The sequence below is a fragment of the Corythoichthys intestinalis genome, chromosome 1 (genome assembly GCF_030265065.1).
Source record: "Corythoichthys intestinalis isolate RoL2023-P3 chromosome 1, ASM3026506v1, whole genome shotgun sequence".
Lineage (NCBI taxonomy): Eukaryota > Metazoa > Chordata > Actinopteri > Syngnathiformes > Syngnathidae > Corythoichthys > Corythoichthys intestinalis.
The window spans coordinates 73,674,987-73,695,348 of record NC_080395.1 but is presented as its reverse complement, the minus strand read 5'-3'; the positions used below and the strand labels follow the sequence as shown (position 1 = coordinate 73,695,348).

Below are 20,362 nucleotides of genomic sequence, written 5' to 3'. Positions count from 1 at the left end.
TCTCACTTACAGTCATGTGAAAAAATTAGGACACCCCATTAAATATTTAGTTCTTTATTAAGAAATGTTTACATATCAATGCCTGATCTTGTTTTTCTTCATCTCTGGAAAATAATGTGATTTAATTGCAGGTAAACAACAAAAATGAACATAGTTTTACTCATTAAACAGAATTTATCAACAAAAATGCATATTCTAACTGAGGAAAAAGTTGGGACACCCTACCCCCTCATAGGGAGTGTTACCCCCTTTGGCTAAAATAACTTCAGTGAGACGCTTTTTGTAGCCATCTACCAGTCTTTGACAACGGTCTGAAGAAAGTTTGCCCCACTCCTCAACGCAGATTACTTCGTGACACAGTGTACAGTGACTGACTGTTGAAGTGAGAGAGAACAGCATGGTGAGATCAAAGGAGCTGTCTGAGGCCTTAAGAAAGAGGATTGTAGATGCTTATGAGTTTGGTAAGGGATTTCAAAAGATCTCAAAAGCATATAAAATCAGCCATTCCACTGTCCGGAAAATAGTCTGCAAGCAGAAGACATTCAAAACAATTGCCAACATACACAGGTATGGCCATCCAAGCAAGTTCACCCCGACAGCAGACCGCAAGATGCTGAAAGAAGTCTCCAAAAACCCTAAGATGTCATCACGGGACCTACAACAGGCTCTTGTAACTGTTGATGTGAAAGTTCATGCCTTTACAATCAGAAAGAGTCTTCACAAGTTTAACCTTCATGGGCGGTGTGCAAGAAGGAAACCTTTGCTCTCCAAGAAGACTGACTGAGGTTTGCCAGAGTGAATGTAGACAAAGACCAGGACTTCTGGAATAAATTTCTTTGGACAGATTAATCTAAATTTCGATTATTTGGACACCAGAACAGAGGACATGTTTCGCGTAAACCCTACACAGCATTCTCGGAAAAAGAACCTCATCCATCTGTGAAGCATGGAGGTGGAAGTGCCATGGTTTGGGGATGCTTTGCTTTAGCAGGACCTGGCCAGCTCATCATTATAGAATCCACCATGAATTCTATCGTGTATCAGAGGGTGCTTGAGGACCATGTGAGATCATATGTGGAAAAAAATTAAAGCTGAAGCGAAACTGGACCCAGCAACATGACAATGACCCAAAACATACCAGGAAATCCACCAAGGACTGGCTGAAAAGGAAGAGAGTCCTGCAATGGCCGAGTCAAAGCCCAGATCTTAATCCCTTTGAAATGCTGTGGGGTGACTTAAAACGTGCTGTACATGCAAGAAACCCCTCAAACATCTCACAGCTGAAAGTATTCTGCGTTGAGGAGCGGGGCAAACTTTCTTCAGACCCATGTCAAAGACTGGTAAATGGCTACAAAAAGCATCTCACTGAAGTCAAGGGGGTAACACTAGCTATTAGGTGGTAGGGTCTCCTAACTTTTTCCTCTGTTAGAATATGCATTTTTGTTGATATATTTGGTTTAATGAGTAAAACAATGTTAATTTCCGTTGCTTACCTGCAATTTAATCACTTTCTATTCCAGAGATAAAGAAAAACAAGATCAGACATTGACATGTGAATATTTCTTAATAAATAACTGAATTTATAATTTGGTGTCCTAATTTTTTCATATGACTGTACACAATGAACGAGTTGACACAGCACTCTTCTGACAATGTACCAAGCTTAACGATGATTAACGCATTTGTGCCTTTGATCTTAGAGCTACTGAGGGGTCTCTGGCCAGATCAAAGCTACAAACGTGTCAATCATCGTTAACTTTAAGTATCAAACGCCAGTGCACTGGTGAGCAAGAAAAACTGTTTGGTTGCACTGCTTTTCAGGAAGGAACGCGAGAGGCTATAGGAACATAAAGCAGAAAAACATAAATATACATTTTTTTGCTTAAAAACCCAATCCATTTCACCCGATTCCGATCCTCTGAAAAATGGCATGGTCTGCCTGATTTCCAATAATGTGATCGGATCGGGACATCTCTCAAGAATACAATATATATTACATACATATATATACAATATTATAGTGAGTCAACCAGTCTTTCCAAACAGAGGTATTCAAGTCTGGTGAAAATTCTTTTTGTCACATATTCCCACTGAAAACTGCTAAATATAGTTCTAAACTACACTGCTGGCCAAAGGTTTTGGCACCCCTGCAATTCTGTCAGATAATGCTCACTTTCTCCCAAAAAATGATTGCAATTACAAGTGCTTTGGTAGTAATATGTTCATTTATTTTGCTTGCAATGAAAAAACACAAAAGAGAATGGAAAAAAATCAATACCATTTTACACAAAACTCCAAAAATGGGCCGGACAAAAGTATTTGAAAAATCGTGATGCTTCTCTTAATTTGTGTAATTAACAGCACCTGTTACTTACCTGTGGGACATAAAAGGTGGTGGCGATAACTAAATCACACTTACATCTAGTTAAAATGGATTAAAGTTGACTCAACCTCTGTCCTGTGTTCTTGTGTGTACCACATTGAGCATGGAGAAAAGAAAGAACACCAAAGAACTGTCTGAGGTCTTGAGAAGCAAAATTTTGAGGAAGCATGGGCAGTCTTACGGCTACAAGTCCATCTCCAAAGACCTGAAAGTTCCTGTGTCTACCGTGCGCAGTGTCATCAATAAGTGTAAAGTCAATGGCACTGTGGCTAACCTCCCCAGATGTGGACGGAAAAGAAAAATTGAAGAGAGATTTCAACAATTTACATTTTATCAAAAGTTTTCGCCAGTGTTCACCTGGCTGTTGAATTTGGTGAGTTTTGAAGCATTCTGAGGGGGTTAAAGTAGGGCTCAAAGCGTCGGCGGGACAAGGAATGACTGCTAGGGGGCGCTGCATAGTGAATTTGGAATTTTTACACGGTATCAACGGTTGCACCTATCTTGTCCTGCCTGGCGATTTTGGTGCATTTAGAAGAGGGTCAAATTGAGATCAAAGGGGCTGCGGAACAGAATAACTATGATAATATTAGTAATAATAAAACCGAGGAACCACAATAGGTTACCTAAAAAAACATTGTCACTTGCATGTCCCTACTTTTCAGTTATGGATGTGTTCTAAGTCAAATAAAATCAAATCAACTTTTATTTGTTTAGACCAAACCACAACACCAGTTATCTCAAGGAGAAAACAAAATATGTTTCAAGGTGCGGTAGCCCTACGCTGGATTTCGACCGACTTGAGCATGATTGTAGCTTCTTCTTTTTTTTTTTTTTTTTTTTTTTGCCCCTCCCAGGTAAGACTAATGCCCACCCACACCTGGCATCCTGGTAACACCACTGGTTATACATTGAATAAATATATAAAATAAATTATAGATATTTTTACAGTAGAGTGTTGTTAATAACGTTTTACAGTTTCCCCATTTTTAACAGAACAATTCTGGCAACCACACCTGCCAGTATTTGACCTTAGATTAAATTTAAACAAATAAATAAATACAAGGAACACGCAGAATCACAGTTGATACATTCCACAATGCACAGCTATTGTGTGTTGAAAAACGACGATAAACACTTAACTGGAGGTTGACCCGGCAACATAGAAATAAAGTTAATGACAATGTAATTGTTTTTCAAATGAATACACTCACCTTTCACCGTGGTTACCCCAGTGTTGCGCCTTAAGATGATTCCAAATAGTGTTTAAGCACTTTCACACACTGTTTCTGTAAAGTTTCCATCCAGAAATTGTGGGCAGACTTGTATGACGTTAGTTGCCAAATATGGAAAGCACAACCGCGCGGGGGTTTGTTGCCGGACCAGAGATTGACTAAAAAATGTAGCGCTTGAAACAAAAATAGGATAGTATTAAATGCAGATTTTCAACAGAAACGAAGACTAATAGACTATATCTGAGTTGGAGAAGCGTGGACGCTGCTGTTGCTGCCCGAAAAAGTCTTTGTTGGTTTAGTGCTTATTCATCATCCATTGAGTGGCAAGCAGATCCGGTACTTGGTACCCTGTCCACTGAGGTACTGTTCCTGAAGGGAAGAAAACTAGACAATGTGCTGTTGCTGTTTACCACTTCCCTCAGCACTGCGTTACTACCACCATCTCCCGAAAAGCCCCACCCTCTCACTTAATGTTTAGCCAATAGCAGGACTCTCTCTCTCTCTCTCTCTCTCTCTCTCTCTCTCTCTCTCTCTCTCTCTCTCTCTCTCTCTCTCTCTCTCTCTCTCTCTCTCTCTCTCTCTCTCTCTCTCTCTCTCTCTCTCTCTCTCTCTCTCTCTCTCTCTCTCTCTCTCTCTCTCTCTCTCTCTCTCTCTCTCTCACGTTCACACGCAAAAACAGATATCTTTGACAGGAATGGAATCACCTGTCTCGGACGAGCACTCACTCAGACATTTTATTATGTAGAACAAACTCAGATATAAAGCTTGAAAAAATAAGGAATTAGTTCAGAAGTGCAACTCTTTAGCATTCAGAAACACGAAAAGAAATGAATAAAAAAACATTGTGGTGGTCAGAAAATGTTACTTTTATAGAGCAAGTGCAGGGAAATAAATATAGAATCACTCCATTCAGAGGAAAAATACATGGAATCATGAGAAACAAACAAAGAAATAACAATCAAAACACATCTCTAGTATTTAGTTGAACCACCGCTGTTTAATGACAGCTTGCAATCTCTGAGGCATGGATTTAATGAGTGACAAACAGTATTCTTCATCAATTTGGTGCCAACTCACTTGGATTGCAGTTGCCAGATAATCCAGCTTCCTCCCATTTTTCTTAATTTGTCATCTTATACATCTTCTGTTTTCAGGACATATGGCTTTTAGTTATTTGTCATGACGTTTGGATGTTTTCCTCGGTCTACCAGTACGCTTAACTTTAACAACCTTGCCATGCTGTTTGTACTTGGTCCAGATTTTTGATACAGCTGACTGTGAACAGCCCACATCTTTGGCAACCATACGTGTACAGTTACCTTCTTCAAGAAGTTTGATAATCCTCTCCTTGGTTTCAAGAGATAGCTTTCTTGTTGGAGCCATGATTCTTGTGAATCCACTTGGTCCAGCAGCCCTCCAAGGTGTGATAACTTCTTATCTGAGTTTGTTCTATGTAATAAAATGTCTGAGTGAGTACTCATCCGAGACTGGTGATTCCATACTTTTTGCTAGGGGTTGTAGAGTCGCCAAAAATTTAGTAGCGTTATTTCAGTATATCATTTTAGTTGTATATGGCGAAAAACACAGACAAGGCTGAAAAAGCAGTTTCTGCTCTTGCACCCCTCTTTAAAATAAACTGCTGTATTTTAAGCCAAAAGAACTGTTGTGTTCGATAGAACAATATGTCTATATGCTGCCATAGCAGATTCATGGCGCATTAAGCCCCGAACTATTTTTAATTGATCCGTTTTACCCTGGAGACCCCCGTTCACGCAACTGCTTTTGTTTCAAACCAGCCATAAAAAGAAGGTAAGTAATTATATTTATTATTCAAAATGTCTGTCATTTTTAGCTTAGAATCATTAATTGATGTCTAAATTTTAGTTTAAAAAAATCAAAATGACTTTAAAAAATTATTCACTTGCATATTTTAAACTTTTAAACGAATTACGTCACAATGAAAATTTGGCATCTGTAAAAAAGTCACGGATATCTACCTCATAACTATCGCTTAATTGTATTTTTATTTATTTATTTTTTTTTATTACTGTCGCATTTTCCCCGATATGTTAGATGATAAATAATCGATCCAAACAAAAAAAAATTGAAAAATAAAGTTTAAAAGAGTAACTATATGAAAAAGACAATCTCAACCACTCATTGTTGTCTGCGATTACTGCATCGCGACCCTTGTTATATCACCATGTTTCACCCAAAAAATAAAATAAAAATCCGGCTGTGGTCATTCACAGCTGTGTCTTGACACTCGGTGATACTTGCTACATGGAGTTTTTGGATCGAAACAAGGTAAGTACACGATAATATCTCATTAAAATCGTGGCGTCTTTAATTCTGCTCTCGCGTGCTCTCGCCTCCAATTAGGGCTTTGCTGTCTAATTAATTAATTAAAATTTTTTTTTAAATGCCTTCCTGTTCAAAATTTTGGTTCCCCCAGAAAATTGAGATTTTAAGCTTTTCAATGATGTATCACACATGCATTTTGGACAATTTTGAAAGTTGGCCTGATGGAGGGTCTCAGAGCAGAACTTCAAGTCACCTGATATACAGTGCCTTGCAAAATTTCGGCCCCCTTGAACCTTGCAACCTTTCGCCACAATTCAGGCCTCAAACATAAAGATATAAAATTTTAATTTTTTGTCAAGAATCAACAACAAGTGGGACACAATCGTGAAGTGGAACAAAATTTATTGGATAATTTAAACTTTTTTAACAAATAAAAAACTGAAAAGTGGGGCGTGCAATATTATTCGGCCCCCTTGCGTTAATACTTTGTAGCGCCACCTTTTGCTCCAATTACAGCTGCAAGTCGCTTGGGGTATGTTTCTATCAGTTTTGCACATCGAGAGACTGACATTCTTGCCCATTCTTCCTTGCAAAACAGCTCAAGCTCAGTGAGGTTGGATGGAGAGTGTTTGTGAACAGCAGTCTTCAGCTCTTTCCACAGATTCTCGATTGGATTCAGGTCTGGACTTTGACTTGGCCATTCTAACACCTGGATACGTTTATTTTTTAACCATTCCATTGTAGATTTGGCTTTATGTTTTGGATTATTGTCCTGTTGGAAGATAAATCTCCGTCCCAGTCTCAGGTCTTGTGCAGATACCAAAAGGTTTTCTTCCAGAATGTTCCTGTATTTGGCTGCATCCATCTTCCCGTCAATTTTAACCATCTTCCCTGCCTGGTGTGTTCCTTGGTTTTCATAATGCTCTCTGCACTTTAAACAGAACCCTGAGACTATCACAGAGCAGGTGCATTTATACGGAGACTTGATTACACACAGGTGGATTCTATTTATCATCATCGGTCATTTAGGGCAACATTGGATCATTCAGAGATCCTCACTGAACTTCTGGAGTGGGTTTGCTGCACTGAAAGTAAAGGGGCCAAATAATATTGCACGCCCCACTTTTCAGTTTTTTATTTGTTAAAAAAGTTTAAATTATCCAATAAATGTTGTTCCACTTCACGATTGTGTCCAACTTGTTGTTGATTCTTGACAAAAAAATTAAATTTCATATCTTTATGTTTGAAGTCTGAAATGTGGCGAAAGGTTGCAAGATTCAAGGGGGCCCGAATACTTTTGCAAGGCACTGTATATACATACATATGTATATAATATGTGTGTGTTTGTGTGTGTGTGTACATTCTGATTATTTCTATTGCAAGGAAACATCCTAAATAATGGGAAATATGGAAACTTTACTGGTTTGTTGTTTTAGCTTGCTTGGAGGAGAGCAAATAAAAAAAAAAAGTCTCACATTGCCCTAATTTTCCCCTGCTGTACCCCGTTCGATTATTTGTCAATCCTATGATAAAACGAAAATCCTAGTGTTTTGTTTTATTTTCGGCTTTTATTTTGAAATTGGCGCTCGCAGCCAGTTGGCATTTACGAGAGGATAAACAGACTTGGACGAATTTGACGACAAACACGACAATCTTCAGTAAAGAATGGCTTGACTACATTTCTTCACTAGCTTTCCTGGCCGCAGTAAGTATTTCTTATGTACTTGTGTTGTCTTTTTCAACACATGGTAAGCACAGCAAGACGCACATTCAAGTGTATATACCATGCACTGATTTAGAAGGCGTCTACTGGCGGATAAAGTTAATGTTTCAATGAAGCCGCGACTTCGTCGTTGTAATTGTCTTGCACTTTCGATCTACCTAAAGTACAGACAAAATCTGCCTGAAACGTAGAGTATGATTGTAGTATTACGCCATACTTTTATATAAGGGCGTTTGTGCGTGTTGCACAACGATTGTACGCGAGAATAACATGTATTTGGCCACACGCAATACTGTGTTCCTTCCTGTGTATAGCAAATCTTTAGCTCCATATTTTTGGGGGATTTCTCTTATATACATTCTGATGATGAGCACATTGCGTGGAAGTTATGAAATGCGCTCCCACATTGGTTTCGAAGTATATTTACCCCTGCTCGCTTCGTTTCCGGTGAAACTTTACGGCTATTAACAATGTATAACAAACAATTGTTGTACCAACAATGCATGCGCGATCGGATGATAGCAAGGTTTCACGCATTTGTGTAATTCCAAAGTAAAATTATTTGTTCATTGGTACAGTATTTATATTTAGTTTACGCTGAGCAGTGTCACAGGAAATGACCTTTTGTATACGCAACAAGCCATAAATGCGGTCGCACCCAATGGCGTTCCTAGCCTACATGGTGCCCTGGGCAACAAGCCGCCTTGCCCCCCCTTGAAATAAGAAAATAAATAAATAATTATAGTAAAAGGTTGATATGGAACTTATAATTGTTATGATTTTATTCTCATGAATTAACTCTCTTTAATCATGTGTTGTTTTAAATTAAAATATATTATTTATTTTAAAAAGACAAAAAAAAATTGCACTGGTTTGCACGTCCGTCTCACAATTCTGAGATCAAGGATTCAATCCTGGGCTCCGGCCTTTGTATATGGAGTTTGTGTGTTCTCCCCGTACCTGTGTGGGTTTTGTCTGCGGTTTCCTCCCACATCCCCGAAACATGCTTGGTAGGCTGATTGAACAATCCAAATAGTCCCCAGGTACGAGTGTTCGTCTTGTGGAAAGAAAATGAACAACCACAACAACTCTCAGAGCTGAATGGCGTACCGCAAACAACGCATCACTTTTGCTCATTAATATTCATGACGTTAGCAATTGTTGCTAGGCGGGTCAACGTCCCGTTTGTCCCTAATAGTAAATGCATGGAAATAGTGTACGAACGAGATGTTTACTGAGCTAAACCTACCAATTCTGTCCAAAAGTGATGTCCCTGGTGCCTAATTCACTGCTAAAAATGTGGGAGATCATCAAAATGTTCAGTTAAAGAGATGGCTTCAGTTAAAGAGCCGACCTGATCCGAAGGTATCTTTTTTTATCGACACCTTTTTGCTTATGTGCATTGCCTGACGCCACTGACAATGACATTCTCCTGTGTCAACAATCTATCCTTTACCACCATATGCCCTGTCTTTCATATATATTATACCCTCTGGTTGTCTTACATCTCTGACCGATCTTGGGGGTAATTCATATTGTTAGTTTTGTGTAGCAATCGTAAATGCTACTCAGTGACAGCGAATGAACACTTTAAATTTTTTCCTTAATAACAAATCTTAAATATATAGTTTATTTACACTTCCACCTTACTAAAGTTTTTTTTTTACAAAAGAAAAGGTAACAACAGTGGTGGTCAGATACCATTTTAATTTTTTCAGGTCCTTCATGGTCAGACAGAAGAAGCACTGCAAAACGCTACGCTAAAAAATAAGTAAAAATATCAAAATGGCTTACCTCTTTGTCCTCTGCAGGACCATGGCCCCCAACAAAACGTTGACTGCATATGAAATGTGAATGGCTTCACCTTGCTGGCGTTAAACTGGTCTTTTGGATGTCCGTGCAAGTTGATCCATTCTTCACATCTTTTCCTCCCGAGTTTTTGGTTTCTGGAAACGTATGAAGAAAAAATCCTTCATATGTCGTAATGTCTAGAGTCGTTTCTACAAGTTCCATAGCAGCAATGTTTACTCGGCATGTTCTGTTTTGAATGATTACCGGAGAAAACAAGCAGAAATAACATGGATTTTATGCGAGGGCGTGTCCATGTTGACCCACTTCCGCGTTACAATGGAGACGTCACAGTCTAAAAATAGCATTCGCGGGGTACGCTATTCCTCTACAGAAGCTATCTTTTGTTCTATAGGACAGCGGAAGGTGGACGTTTAATAACAAGACGACACGACAAACCATAACAAATGTGAATAATTAACCTGCCTCTGTTATTGAGAGACTTAGTACGCTCCGTTGCCGCAGGAGTTAGATATAGAAAAGTTGTGACTCAAAATTAAAATCTCAATATTTATAAAATGATAACAGCACAACCGAAATGTATTACAGCACAAACGTAGTGTAAACGAATGGTGCCATTTCACGATCATTTTGCAATAAATGGGGGGCAGCGGGACGCCCTCACATGAAATTAATATCTCAATACAGGTAGTCCCAGGGCTTACGACGTACCCGACTTAGGTGATTTTGACTATACGACGCCGAGTCTCGTCTGCTATTTTGTCTCCAGTCGTTTATTTATTTATTTTTTTAAAGTCATTTAAACAGTAGGCTACCTAGTTCCCGTTGCTGTTCTTCATGTCAGGATCACCCTCCCCCCAGCAGCGGTAGCCGGGAGACCCGCCATCAGGTTCCACTTTCTTGTTCTCATGCCGCTGCTACTGCTGCTTCCTCCCCAGCGCTGAATCCTCATGCGAGTCCCGTTTTTTTGAGTTTGAATGGCTGGCTCGCATTGAGAGAGGCGACACTGGTGACCTTGGGCCATGATAACCCCCCTCGCTCGCCTCCCTACTCTTTCTACAGCGCTCTTTTCTCTCAGCAAGGCGACATAATCGTGAATAAAGCCCGAATAGTCATTGAATATAACTGCATTTAACACAACGTACCTTACAGTATCTTATTTTTTTACTTAATTTTATTAATATGACGGATAATAAATGTTTTGGGATAGTTCTTTTAAGATTTAGGGGTATTAAGAGTACTTAAAGAGTTAATTCCGACTTACGTGGAAATTCGGGTTGCGTCGGCAGCATAGGAACGGAACTCGTTCATAACCCCGGGACCAGTGTTGTCACAGGTTACTTGAAAAAGTAATTTAATTACTGATTACTGATCACACTTCAAAAAAGTAATCTAGTTACTGTCCTGATTACGTCACTATTAAAGTAATGAAGTTATTTTAAAGTAATTTATCAGTTACTTTTTACCACTTTTTCTCCCTTTGCCGCCTCAATATACAGTAAGAATGACAACAGAAAAATGTCATTGCATGCAATTGACTTTCCGATAATTGTATTTAAAGGGGAAGATCAGAATTTTTCACATAGTGCTTAATCTTCGAGTTACCGAAGGTTTAATTAGTCGACGGAGTTGGTTTCAACCACCATTGACTAGCGCTAGCTTGCCATTCCAGAGCTTTGAAACTAACAAATAACTGACAAACTGCATGAATTTTTTTAAATGAACTCCACCAACTAAATAAACCCCACTAACTCGAAGATTAAGCCTAATTTAAACAATTCTGAACTTCAGGGTGTAGGGGTTAACAGCATATCAGTGACAATATAAAACAATGCAAATTTACTGCACAATAATAAACAACACACAAATGAATTGCAGAGTGCAATAAACACAAAGGTGGGGGCGGGCGCGGATGCGCGCACACAACCTGCAAGAACGTTGTACACACACACGGTCAATTTGGCCATAAAACGTGGCTGCAACAAAGCACTTTACACTCAATCGGACTTACAACACACCGCAACCACAACCATCCACTTAGCAAACCAGTTCCTCCTCTCACCAGATCGAGGACTAGCAGTTACAAGAAACTGATTAAGCCTGTAAATTGGAAGAAAACTTGTCCAAAACCTGGTCTGAAAAGCCACTTTGCCTGGATTTAATCAGCGTACGAAAATAGGGATCTGCATTTCTTTACCTTCTCCGACCCCTCTAGACTTACTCACCGAACCTCTGGGGTTCTATCGAACCCAGGTTAAGAACCACTGCTCTAGAATGAAAGAAAAATACCCACGTTCATTCATGGATGTACACAGATCAACATTCTCTTGCACATCTCAACACTTGGCTCGAATGTGCACCACGCCTTTCTCAGTCCCACAACACTTAGCACGTGTGACTCGAGACCAAAACAAGAAGTAGCGGTGAGTGGTTACCGTGGAAACACGTACCAGGAAATTTTCTCGCATTTTTTAAAATTCAAAATGCTCTTTGTACATGACTACAATATTCTTCATTCTACATACATTATGAGGCAATAACAAAACAGTAATGCACAGACACTAAGGAAACTACCGTTTTTTTTTCGGACTATAAGTCGCAGTTTTATTCATAGTTTGGCAGAGGATCGTATATTCTGGAGCGACTGACATGTGATTATTTACAGTCGGGTCGGCCCGACTAACGTTCTCTCTCTCGCTAACTTTTTTAAAAATAAATATGTATAAAATATATATACTATACTAAAACGATGTATGGATGTTAAATAAAATAAATAATTTGGATAAAACAGAGAAGGCGCTGTGCATGCCTGCGCACGTGAACGCAGTGGCCCCGCTCTCTTTTCAATCTTCTCTTCCGCGAGCATCCTGGTATTTCCTTTTTGATATGGAGCAGCTATAGGAGTGAAAAACAAACTAAAGACAGGGGAATTGAAAGGCAAACAACTGCGGTAGGAATGGAGTATAGAAAGGATTTAAATTGAAACTGCTATACAGAAACCTGTGTCGGCTTCGCTGAATGTAAAGGAATGTGGCGCTTTGGTCTCATAAAAATATGTAGACTATTTAAACATAGAGAAAACTTGCGATTTTTTTCTGTCAACTCGAGGAGATTAAAATAAATGTCAAAACCACTATCCGCCTGTTAGAACAGACACACAAATATAAAAGGTATAAATGTTTATTGAATATCCATCTTACAGTCTTTACTGAGAGAATTCATTACAAAAGACAGGCTGTAATTATTTATATAACTATCATTATGCATATATGCACCGGCATCGTCACAAACGTGATCACACAAAACGCAACCACCCATCGCAGCCTCACATTTCCTCCTTCTCCTGAGTCCTCACAAACAAAACATAAAATTTCGGGGGGTTTTTTGGGCTCGTGCCTACTAATAAAACATAAAATTTCGGGTTTTTTGGGGCTCGGGCAAGCAAATCAAATTAACTGATCGGGCTCGGGCAGCGTTGGGCTTTAATACCCGCGGGCCGGTGGAGTTGGGCTGGATTTTTTAGGCTCGATCTAGCTTCTAGCGTCATGTAATGTTAGCATACCGTACACCTATTCAGCCTGTTTTTCTCAATTGTATTTTAAATTGCCTTTCAATATGACATGTCTGTTCTTGGTGCTGGATTCTATCCAATAAATTTGCCCCCAAAAATGTGATTTATACTCCGGTGCGACTTATATATGTATTTTTCCTTTTCCTTTCTTTTTTTGGCTGGTGCGACTTATACGCAGGTGCGACGTATAGTCCGAAAAATAAGGTAACTTTAATCAGATTACTGGTTTGGACAAATGAATGCGTTAGATTACTCATTACTGAAAGAAAGTAATCAACGCTTTACTGACCACACTGCCAAAAACGATAGCAGCTCAAACCAAAATGTTTACAGCACAAATGAAGCATAAATGATTGACACCATTGTTAGTCATCTTTAATCAAAATGGAGGTCTTGTTGACCTCAAATTGACCAATAAAAGGATTGTAAATATCTCCAAAACACCACAAACAACCATTCACAGACAAACTCATACCTATGGACAATTTGTAGTGTTCAATCATTCTACCAAACATGTTTCTGGAATGTGGGAGGAATCTGGAGTACCCAGAGCAATCGCATGCAGGGACTAGGAGAACATGCAAACCCCACACAGGAAGGCAAAAGTCCAAGATTGAATTCGTGATCTTAGAACTGTAAGGCCGACATGCAAACCACTCAAACTGTATGAAGTACAAGTCCCCTGGAATACAACATATTGTGAAATTCTGTTTTCTGTGTCTTGTCCTAGGTAGAAGATGAGTGAGGACGCCTATGAGGTCCCGGAAAGGACCGAGTACCGCTACCTGGTGCAAGAGGAGGATGAAGAGGAGGTGCAATATGTTCGACACAGACACTACATCAGCCCTTTCTTGGTGCTGTCCAGACGTTGCATTTTACTCATCTGCCTTGGGGTTCTTGCCCTTCTCGTTCTGGCCACTTATCTGGGCTACGTAGCCCAGACACTTCCACCTGGACTTGTCCAAGTGACCACTGACTGCGGCGAATTTAGAGGAAGACATGTGAGTTTCATATTTTTACAATTTAATTCATTGATTGAATTATATGTGAGAAAATGATTATATTCTTAAGGGGACATAGAGGAAAGACATTTTCTCACAGTTAACTTTGACTAATTAAAAAAAAAAAAAAAAGATAAGCTGGCGGCACAGTGGCTGGCTGGTTAGCAAGATGGCTCACAGTTCTGAGATCGAGGGCTCATTCCCTGCTCTGGTTTTCCTGTGTAGAGATTTCATGATTTCCCTGTGCCTGTGGCTGTTTTCTCCGGGTGCTACTATTTCCTTCCACCTAAATTAGGCGTTAGAACTAGAGGCGTGCGAAATTTCCGATTCTTAGATTATTCGGGATTCGGCCGTGGAAGATTTGAGAACGATTCACAAACATCCAAATTCTGATTATTTAATTATACCAGGTAAAGCGGAACTAATACACAGTCAGCACTAGAGCTGGGAATCTTTGGGCACGTAACGATTCGATTACGATTACGATTCAGAGGCTCCGAATCGATTATAAAACGATTATTGATGCACCCCCCTCCTTTTTTAAATTTTTTTTATTTTTTTTTTTTTAAATGTTTTGTACATTAGTTCCAAAATTGTTCAAAAATACTGAGGCTAAACCACACTATTTCAGTATCAAGATAACATATAGCAGTAAACAAATATACAAAAATAACATTAAATAAAAAACTCCAGTCCCCATTCTGTATCAGCAGCTTTAAACTACATTCAATTAATTTAATGTTGTGAATCAACCGTTAAATTTGTTAAAATTGCTCCAGTTATTCCATAATTTCCCTTTTGTCTACTTTCGACATGTGAAAGTTTTAAAACTATTTTAAAGATAGATTCAAGTCAATATTTTACCGATTTAGGAGTATTTTAGATAAAAAGTTAATTAGGTTTGCTTGGAAGGTTCGCTACAACAGCCTTGCAGGGAAGTGTACTGCTTTAAGATGGCGGCCGTTTATAACGCCCGCATCTAACTTTTTGTAGATGTGCTGCTAACACTACCAAATTTATATTGCATCTAGTCCTATATAAATGATATCCACCGTAACATTTTATGGATGGACTTTGTAGCAGCTTTTCGGCAGCAGTCAGGTATGTTGTTGTGTTTTTTTATCTCGTTGCATGAGTTGAGCTAGAGCCGTGAGTTGAGCATTGGCATTACCCGAGGGGCCGGGTAATGGGAAGCATGATGTTTAGCTACTCTCGCTCCGTTCCGTCCCGAAGACCGCGCGGCGCGCTGAGTGTTGTGTACTTCCGCTTTACTTCGCATATTTCAATAATCGGAATTTGGATGTTTGTGAATCGTTCTCGAATCTTCCACGGCCGAATCGCGAATAATCTAAGAATCGGAGATTTTGCACACCTCTAGTCAGCACGGTCTTCGGGATGCAATGAGGAACGGACCAAGAGTAAAAATCATGTTCAACTCATACCGCTAGATGAAAAAACAATAATACCTGACTGCGGCCAACAGCTGCTACAAACAACGCCCAGTTGCTAGGTGCTACAAACATACGTACGTCCACATAATGCTACAGTAAATATCACATATAAATAGAACTAGATGCGAAATGACAGACGATGGTGGCGTTAGAACATGTACAGAGAACTACTGTAGATGCGAAATGATAGACTTGCCGGCGTTAGTAAACAGCTGCCATCCTAAAGCAGTAGACTTCTCTGTTGTAGCGAACCTAATTAACTTTTTATATAAAATACTCCTAAATCGGCAAAATCTTGGAAGATCTTGGAAGCTTGAATCATCATGCATCAATAATCGATTTATCATCAAATCGTAGCCTCTGAATCGTATTCGAATCGTTAGGTGCCTCAAGATTCCCAGCTCTTGTTAAAACGCAGCATGTTTGAGTTTATAGAAGTGAAAGCTTACACGACGCTCTGCCTGGCCCGGCCCCCCTTCGGGAAGCCGTGGCTTTATGTCTGTTAAAGCTGTCTCATCAACTGATAGTGAAGTCTATGCATGTCTAAAGCAAACACTGTACGAGAAGAGTTGTCGAGATTTAGACAGTCGATGAATCAATGATAATAATGATAAATGTAATCACAATTTTGCAGAAAAATGGGGCTTACTCCTTTAAGGGCATGCCCTATGCTGCTCCGCCAGTTGGTAACCTGCGTTGGGCACCTCCTGCCGACCCAGTGTGTAAGGATGGAATCACTGATGCCAGCCGCTTCCGCAGTGTATGTCCTCAAGTGCAACCGCTGTCAAGTCAGGGCAAGCTGATGGGCCAGGAGGATTGCCTCTTCATCAATGTGTGGACACCGACGCTCAAGGCCGACTCAAAGCTGCCTGTCGTGGTGTGGATCCATGGAGGCTACCTACACATGTTCAGCGGTGGAGAGCCTGGGTACTCGCCCACAGAAACGATGGCAGCAGAAACTGGGATGGTGTATGTCAGCTTCAACTACAGACTCAATGCATTTGGATTCATGGCACTGGAGATACTAAGGGAAGGTTCTCCCAAAAACACGTCAGGTCAGTTGTACTTGGTTTTATTGGAAGTTTTGGGTTTTTGACTCCAGTCACAAGGCTTGGTAGATGTGTCATGTTAGAAATCTTTCCACTTCATATTTCTTATCAATATTTTAACTGTGCGACATGAAAGAAGCAATGTAGTTTTCAGGTATTTTGCAAAGAAATTTGTACTGTAATTAGAGATAGGGATTTTCAAAGGCATACTGGACTGTCTCAGAAAATTAGAATACACAATATTCTAATTTTTTGAGACAGTCCTGTGTATATATACAGGACTGTCTCAGGAAATTAGAATACACAATATTCTAATTTCCTGACTGTCTCAGGAAATTAGAATACACAATATTCTAATTTCCTGAGACAGTCCTGTATATATACACAGGACTGTCTCAAAAAATTAGAATATTGTGTATTCTAATTTTCTGAGACAGTCCAGTATATCGATACAAAAAAAAATTCAGCCGATTGTTGATGTCTCAAGCTAGCTGATTAAAAAAAAAAAAAAAAGAGGCTGTTAATGAAATGTAGTTGAAACACTCATTATACAGTATACAGTACTAGTATATGTCTATTAGTTAAGTTTTTCTTCTGCCACTTCCTTTTATAACGTTGGCCACCAGGTGGTGCAAAACCACAAATAACAAGTTCTTCCAGCACAGGTGTCAAACCGATTCCAGAAAGGGCCAAGTGGGTGCTGGATTTTGTTCCAACCGATAACGCGCAGAGAGTTTAAGCAATGCACTTCCTGCTGAAACAAGCAGCACCTGACAAAGTTTAACTGATTACACATGTAAAAGATCTAATTGGTGAAAAGGTGTCCTCTTCATTGGTTGGAAAGCAAACCTTCACCCACTTGGCCCTTTCTGGAATCGGTTTGACACCTGTTGTATCGACTATACATTGGCTGATGGCCGTTTTAAATTGTCGATTTAAAAATGGCCGATTTAAAGAAAAAATTAATACATTTTAAATAATAAAAGTCCATAAAGTGGCCCGACATATCGGTCGGCCTTTACTGGTAGCCTAATACAGTAGTGTACGTTAGCATAGAATTTTTAGTACCGTATTTTTCGGACTACAAGTCGCACCTAAGTATAAGTCGCACCAGCCATAAAATGCCTAACAAAGAGAAAAAAAACATATATAAGGCGCACCGGAGTATAAGTCGCATTTTGGGGGACATTTACTTGATAAAATCCAACACATAGAACAGATCTGTCATCTTGAAAGGCAATTTAATATAAAAATACAATAGAAAACAACATGCTGAATAAGTGTACAGTGCATGAACAACGAAATGTGAATATACTGTCCTCACCAGGATGCTACGGCTCAGTCCTGGCTATACAGCTATACAGCGAGCCAAATTCCAAAATTACGATGCTTGACGTCCGTATAATTTGCGGAATCAATTTTGTCCTCGATACCAAACAGGTTCGCATCAACGTAAATAAATGTGTAATTTCTGTAACAGCACCTAATTATCAAACGGTTAGCATGCGTTCGCTAGCATTAGCACATCGTTCAAACAACCACACAACTGGGTTTAAGTGTCCGATCACGGGTGGAAAACACACAACAAAACAGAAAAGATGGTACACACAGGCGTTGCCTCTATAGAGATATTTTACAAGCATAAACAATGAACGTGGGTTCGCAGCCATGTTTTTCTCTCACTAACTCGCCCACTCATTCAAGCTGCGTAGCTGTCCGACGTCTTCTGGCGTTTGAGCGTTTCTTCACGTAAACAAGTACGAGTGCGCCCTCACGTGGGCGTGAAAGCGCCACAAACTAAAAGCATGCATTTCAATATAAAAAAAGTCAATAATACAATTGAACACACATTGCCAAAGGCAGAACGTGAACGTGAGCTATTAAGTTATTCAGATAACTATAGCATAAAGAACAAGCTAACAAGTTTACCAAACCATCAGTGTCACTCCAAAACCCCAAAACAACATGTGAAATGATATCATAATGTATTAATAATTTCACACATAAGTCGCTCCTGAGCATAAGTCGCACACCCAGCCAAACTATGAAAAAAAAACTGCGACTTATAGTCCGAAAAATACGGTAATCGTGTGTTTATCCTGTGAGGTTCGCGCGGAAAAGTCTCCGATCCTTTCGTTTTTTTTCTTCTTTTTTGCACCACAGACCACTTCCTCTTGAAGCTGTATTTTTTACAGTCCGTGAAAACTGCTGCACAAGACTTATCCTAGCTCAAACCAAATAATATTTTTGGGGTCGTTCCCGACGGTCCCAGTGTAATGTTACAAGGCAAGGTGTCGAGAATTAATAGTTAGACTTGTTTTGAGATTTTCTTTTTTTCAAGCTGCTTTTAATTTTTGACATGGATAAATGGGACACTTTAAAAAAACAAAAAACAAAAAAAAAACTCTTCCTCCATAGGAAATTATGGCTTCATGGACCAGATTGCTGCATTAAAGTGGGTGCAAAGAAACATACATGTATTTGGTGGCGATCCAGGGAAAGTCACAATCCTTGGGCAGAGTTCAGGTAGGAAATTTTTTGAATTTTTCATTAACTGATCTTATTAATTTCGGGAAAAAATATGGTTCTTTTGCAAATTTATCACACTGTAATTTTTCAAGTAATATTACACCGACACCACCTTGATAAAAACAAAATGCTATTTTAAATGAATGTACTTATTAAGGGTATTTATTAACGATAAAAAATAAATAAATACAAAACCTTACCCTGTGTTCATAGGTAATATGTCTGTTAAATGTGATGAAGCAGTTTTTGAGAAGCTGAGTTAAATTTCACAGAACAAATCCACACCTGATTACCGGCAGATTTATTATATCATGAAGTCATCTAACTCAGCCTCACAGTTCTGATATCAAGATTCATTTCCTGGTTCCAGCCTTCCTGTGTAAAGTTTGAATGTTCTTCCCATTCCTGTGTGAGTTTTCTTTGGGTACAACGGTTTCCTCCCACATCCCGAAAAGATGCATGTTTTTTGTCAATGAATGAAGAACAATGAAGAGCAAACATCTACAAAACATTGTGAACTCAATACAACTGTATTCAATACATTAGTCAAGCACTGGCTTTACAATAGAACCATGAAAAAATAACGCAATACCACACAAAATGGATATGTTGAGGAAATGTTGAAAAGCATTAGGCCCTCCAAATCAGAGACTTGGAGTGATACCAAAATCAGAGAATTTCGTTCTTGCAAGCCTCAAAAGATTTGCATGGACAACATTCTATCCATCCATTTTCAACACAGCTTATCCTCGTGAGAGGGTAGCGGCGTGGAGTCTATCCTGATTAAGTTACGGCGAAAGGCGGACATAGGAAAAACATAGACAACTGTTCAGTAGGGTTGGGAATCTCTGGCATGAAGCCGATTCGATATGTATACACAGGTTACGATTCGATTAAAAAAACGATACATTTTTAAGGCTGAGCGATTCGATACGATTCGATACAGTTTAAGAACGATGCGGTTCGATACAGAGTGAAAACGATACGATAGTAAACATTTGTTGTGTGCGTTCGTACAGTATTTTAAACATATAAAAAAATTAAAGATTAAATTAAACAACAAAATTTCATACCAATCTTATGTTTTATTTTTTTTTTCTTATGAAAAAAAAAATAAAGCTTACTCTATGACCGTCATTTTGTTGGATGGGATTGATAATAAAATAAAACTCCAGGTACAGGCAACAATAAAGTGCAGTAATTTAATTTCTGTATTTCCTTGTGTTTTGAACACAATAGGTAAGTAATTCAAGTGCAAACTTTCAACATAAACATCTTACAAGCAAAAAATATGAATTATATGCAGCAGC

At 39.1% G+C, this 20,362-nt stretch overlaps 2 protein-coding genes across 4 annotated transcripts in view; one reads left to right on the top strand and one right to left on the bottom strand.

Moving 5' to 3' along the window:
* The window catches only part of large2 (LARGE xylosyl- and glucuronyltransferase 2), a 131,557-nt gene extending 122,880 nt beyond the window's left edge, over positions 1-8,677 (bottom strand). For 2 of the 3 annotated variants that reach the window (XM_057839122.1, XM_057839140.1), the window contains exon 1: positions 3,595-4,023. The gene's annotated coding sequence lies outside the window, so the exon portion shown is untranslated. Of the gene's footprint in view, positions 1-3,594; positions 4,024-8,602 lie in introns of those variants that run through there. The other variant, XM_057839131.1, reaches the window with a different exon arrangement.
* si:ch211-71n6.4 (para-nitrobenzyl esterase) overlaps positions 7,505-20,362 on the top strand; it is a 39,648-nt gene continuing 26,790 nt past the window's right edge. The window contains exons 1-4 of the mRNA XM_057839160.1: positions 7,505-7,624; positions 13,753-14,023; positions 16,109-16,529; positions 18,942-19,049. Coding sequence (XP_057695143.1) covers positions 13,760-14,023; positions 16,109-16,529; positions 18,942-19,049 — 793 coding nt within the window. The 5' untranslated portion in view covers positions 7,505-7,624; positions 13,753-13,759. The remainder of the gene's footprint in view (positions 7,625-13,752; positions 14,024-16,108; positions 16,530-18,941; positions 19,050-20,362) is intronic.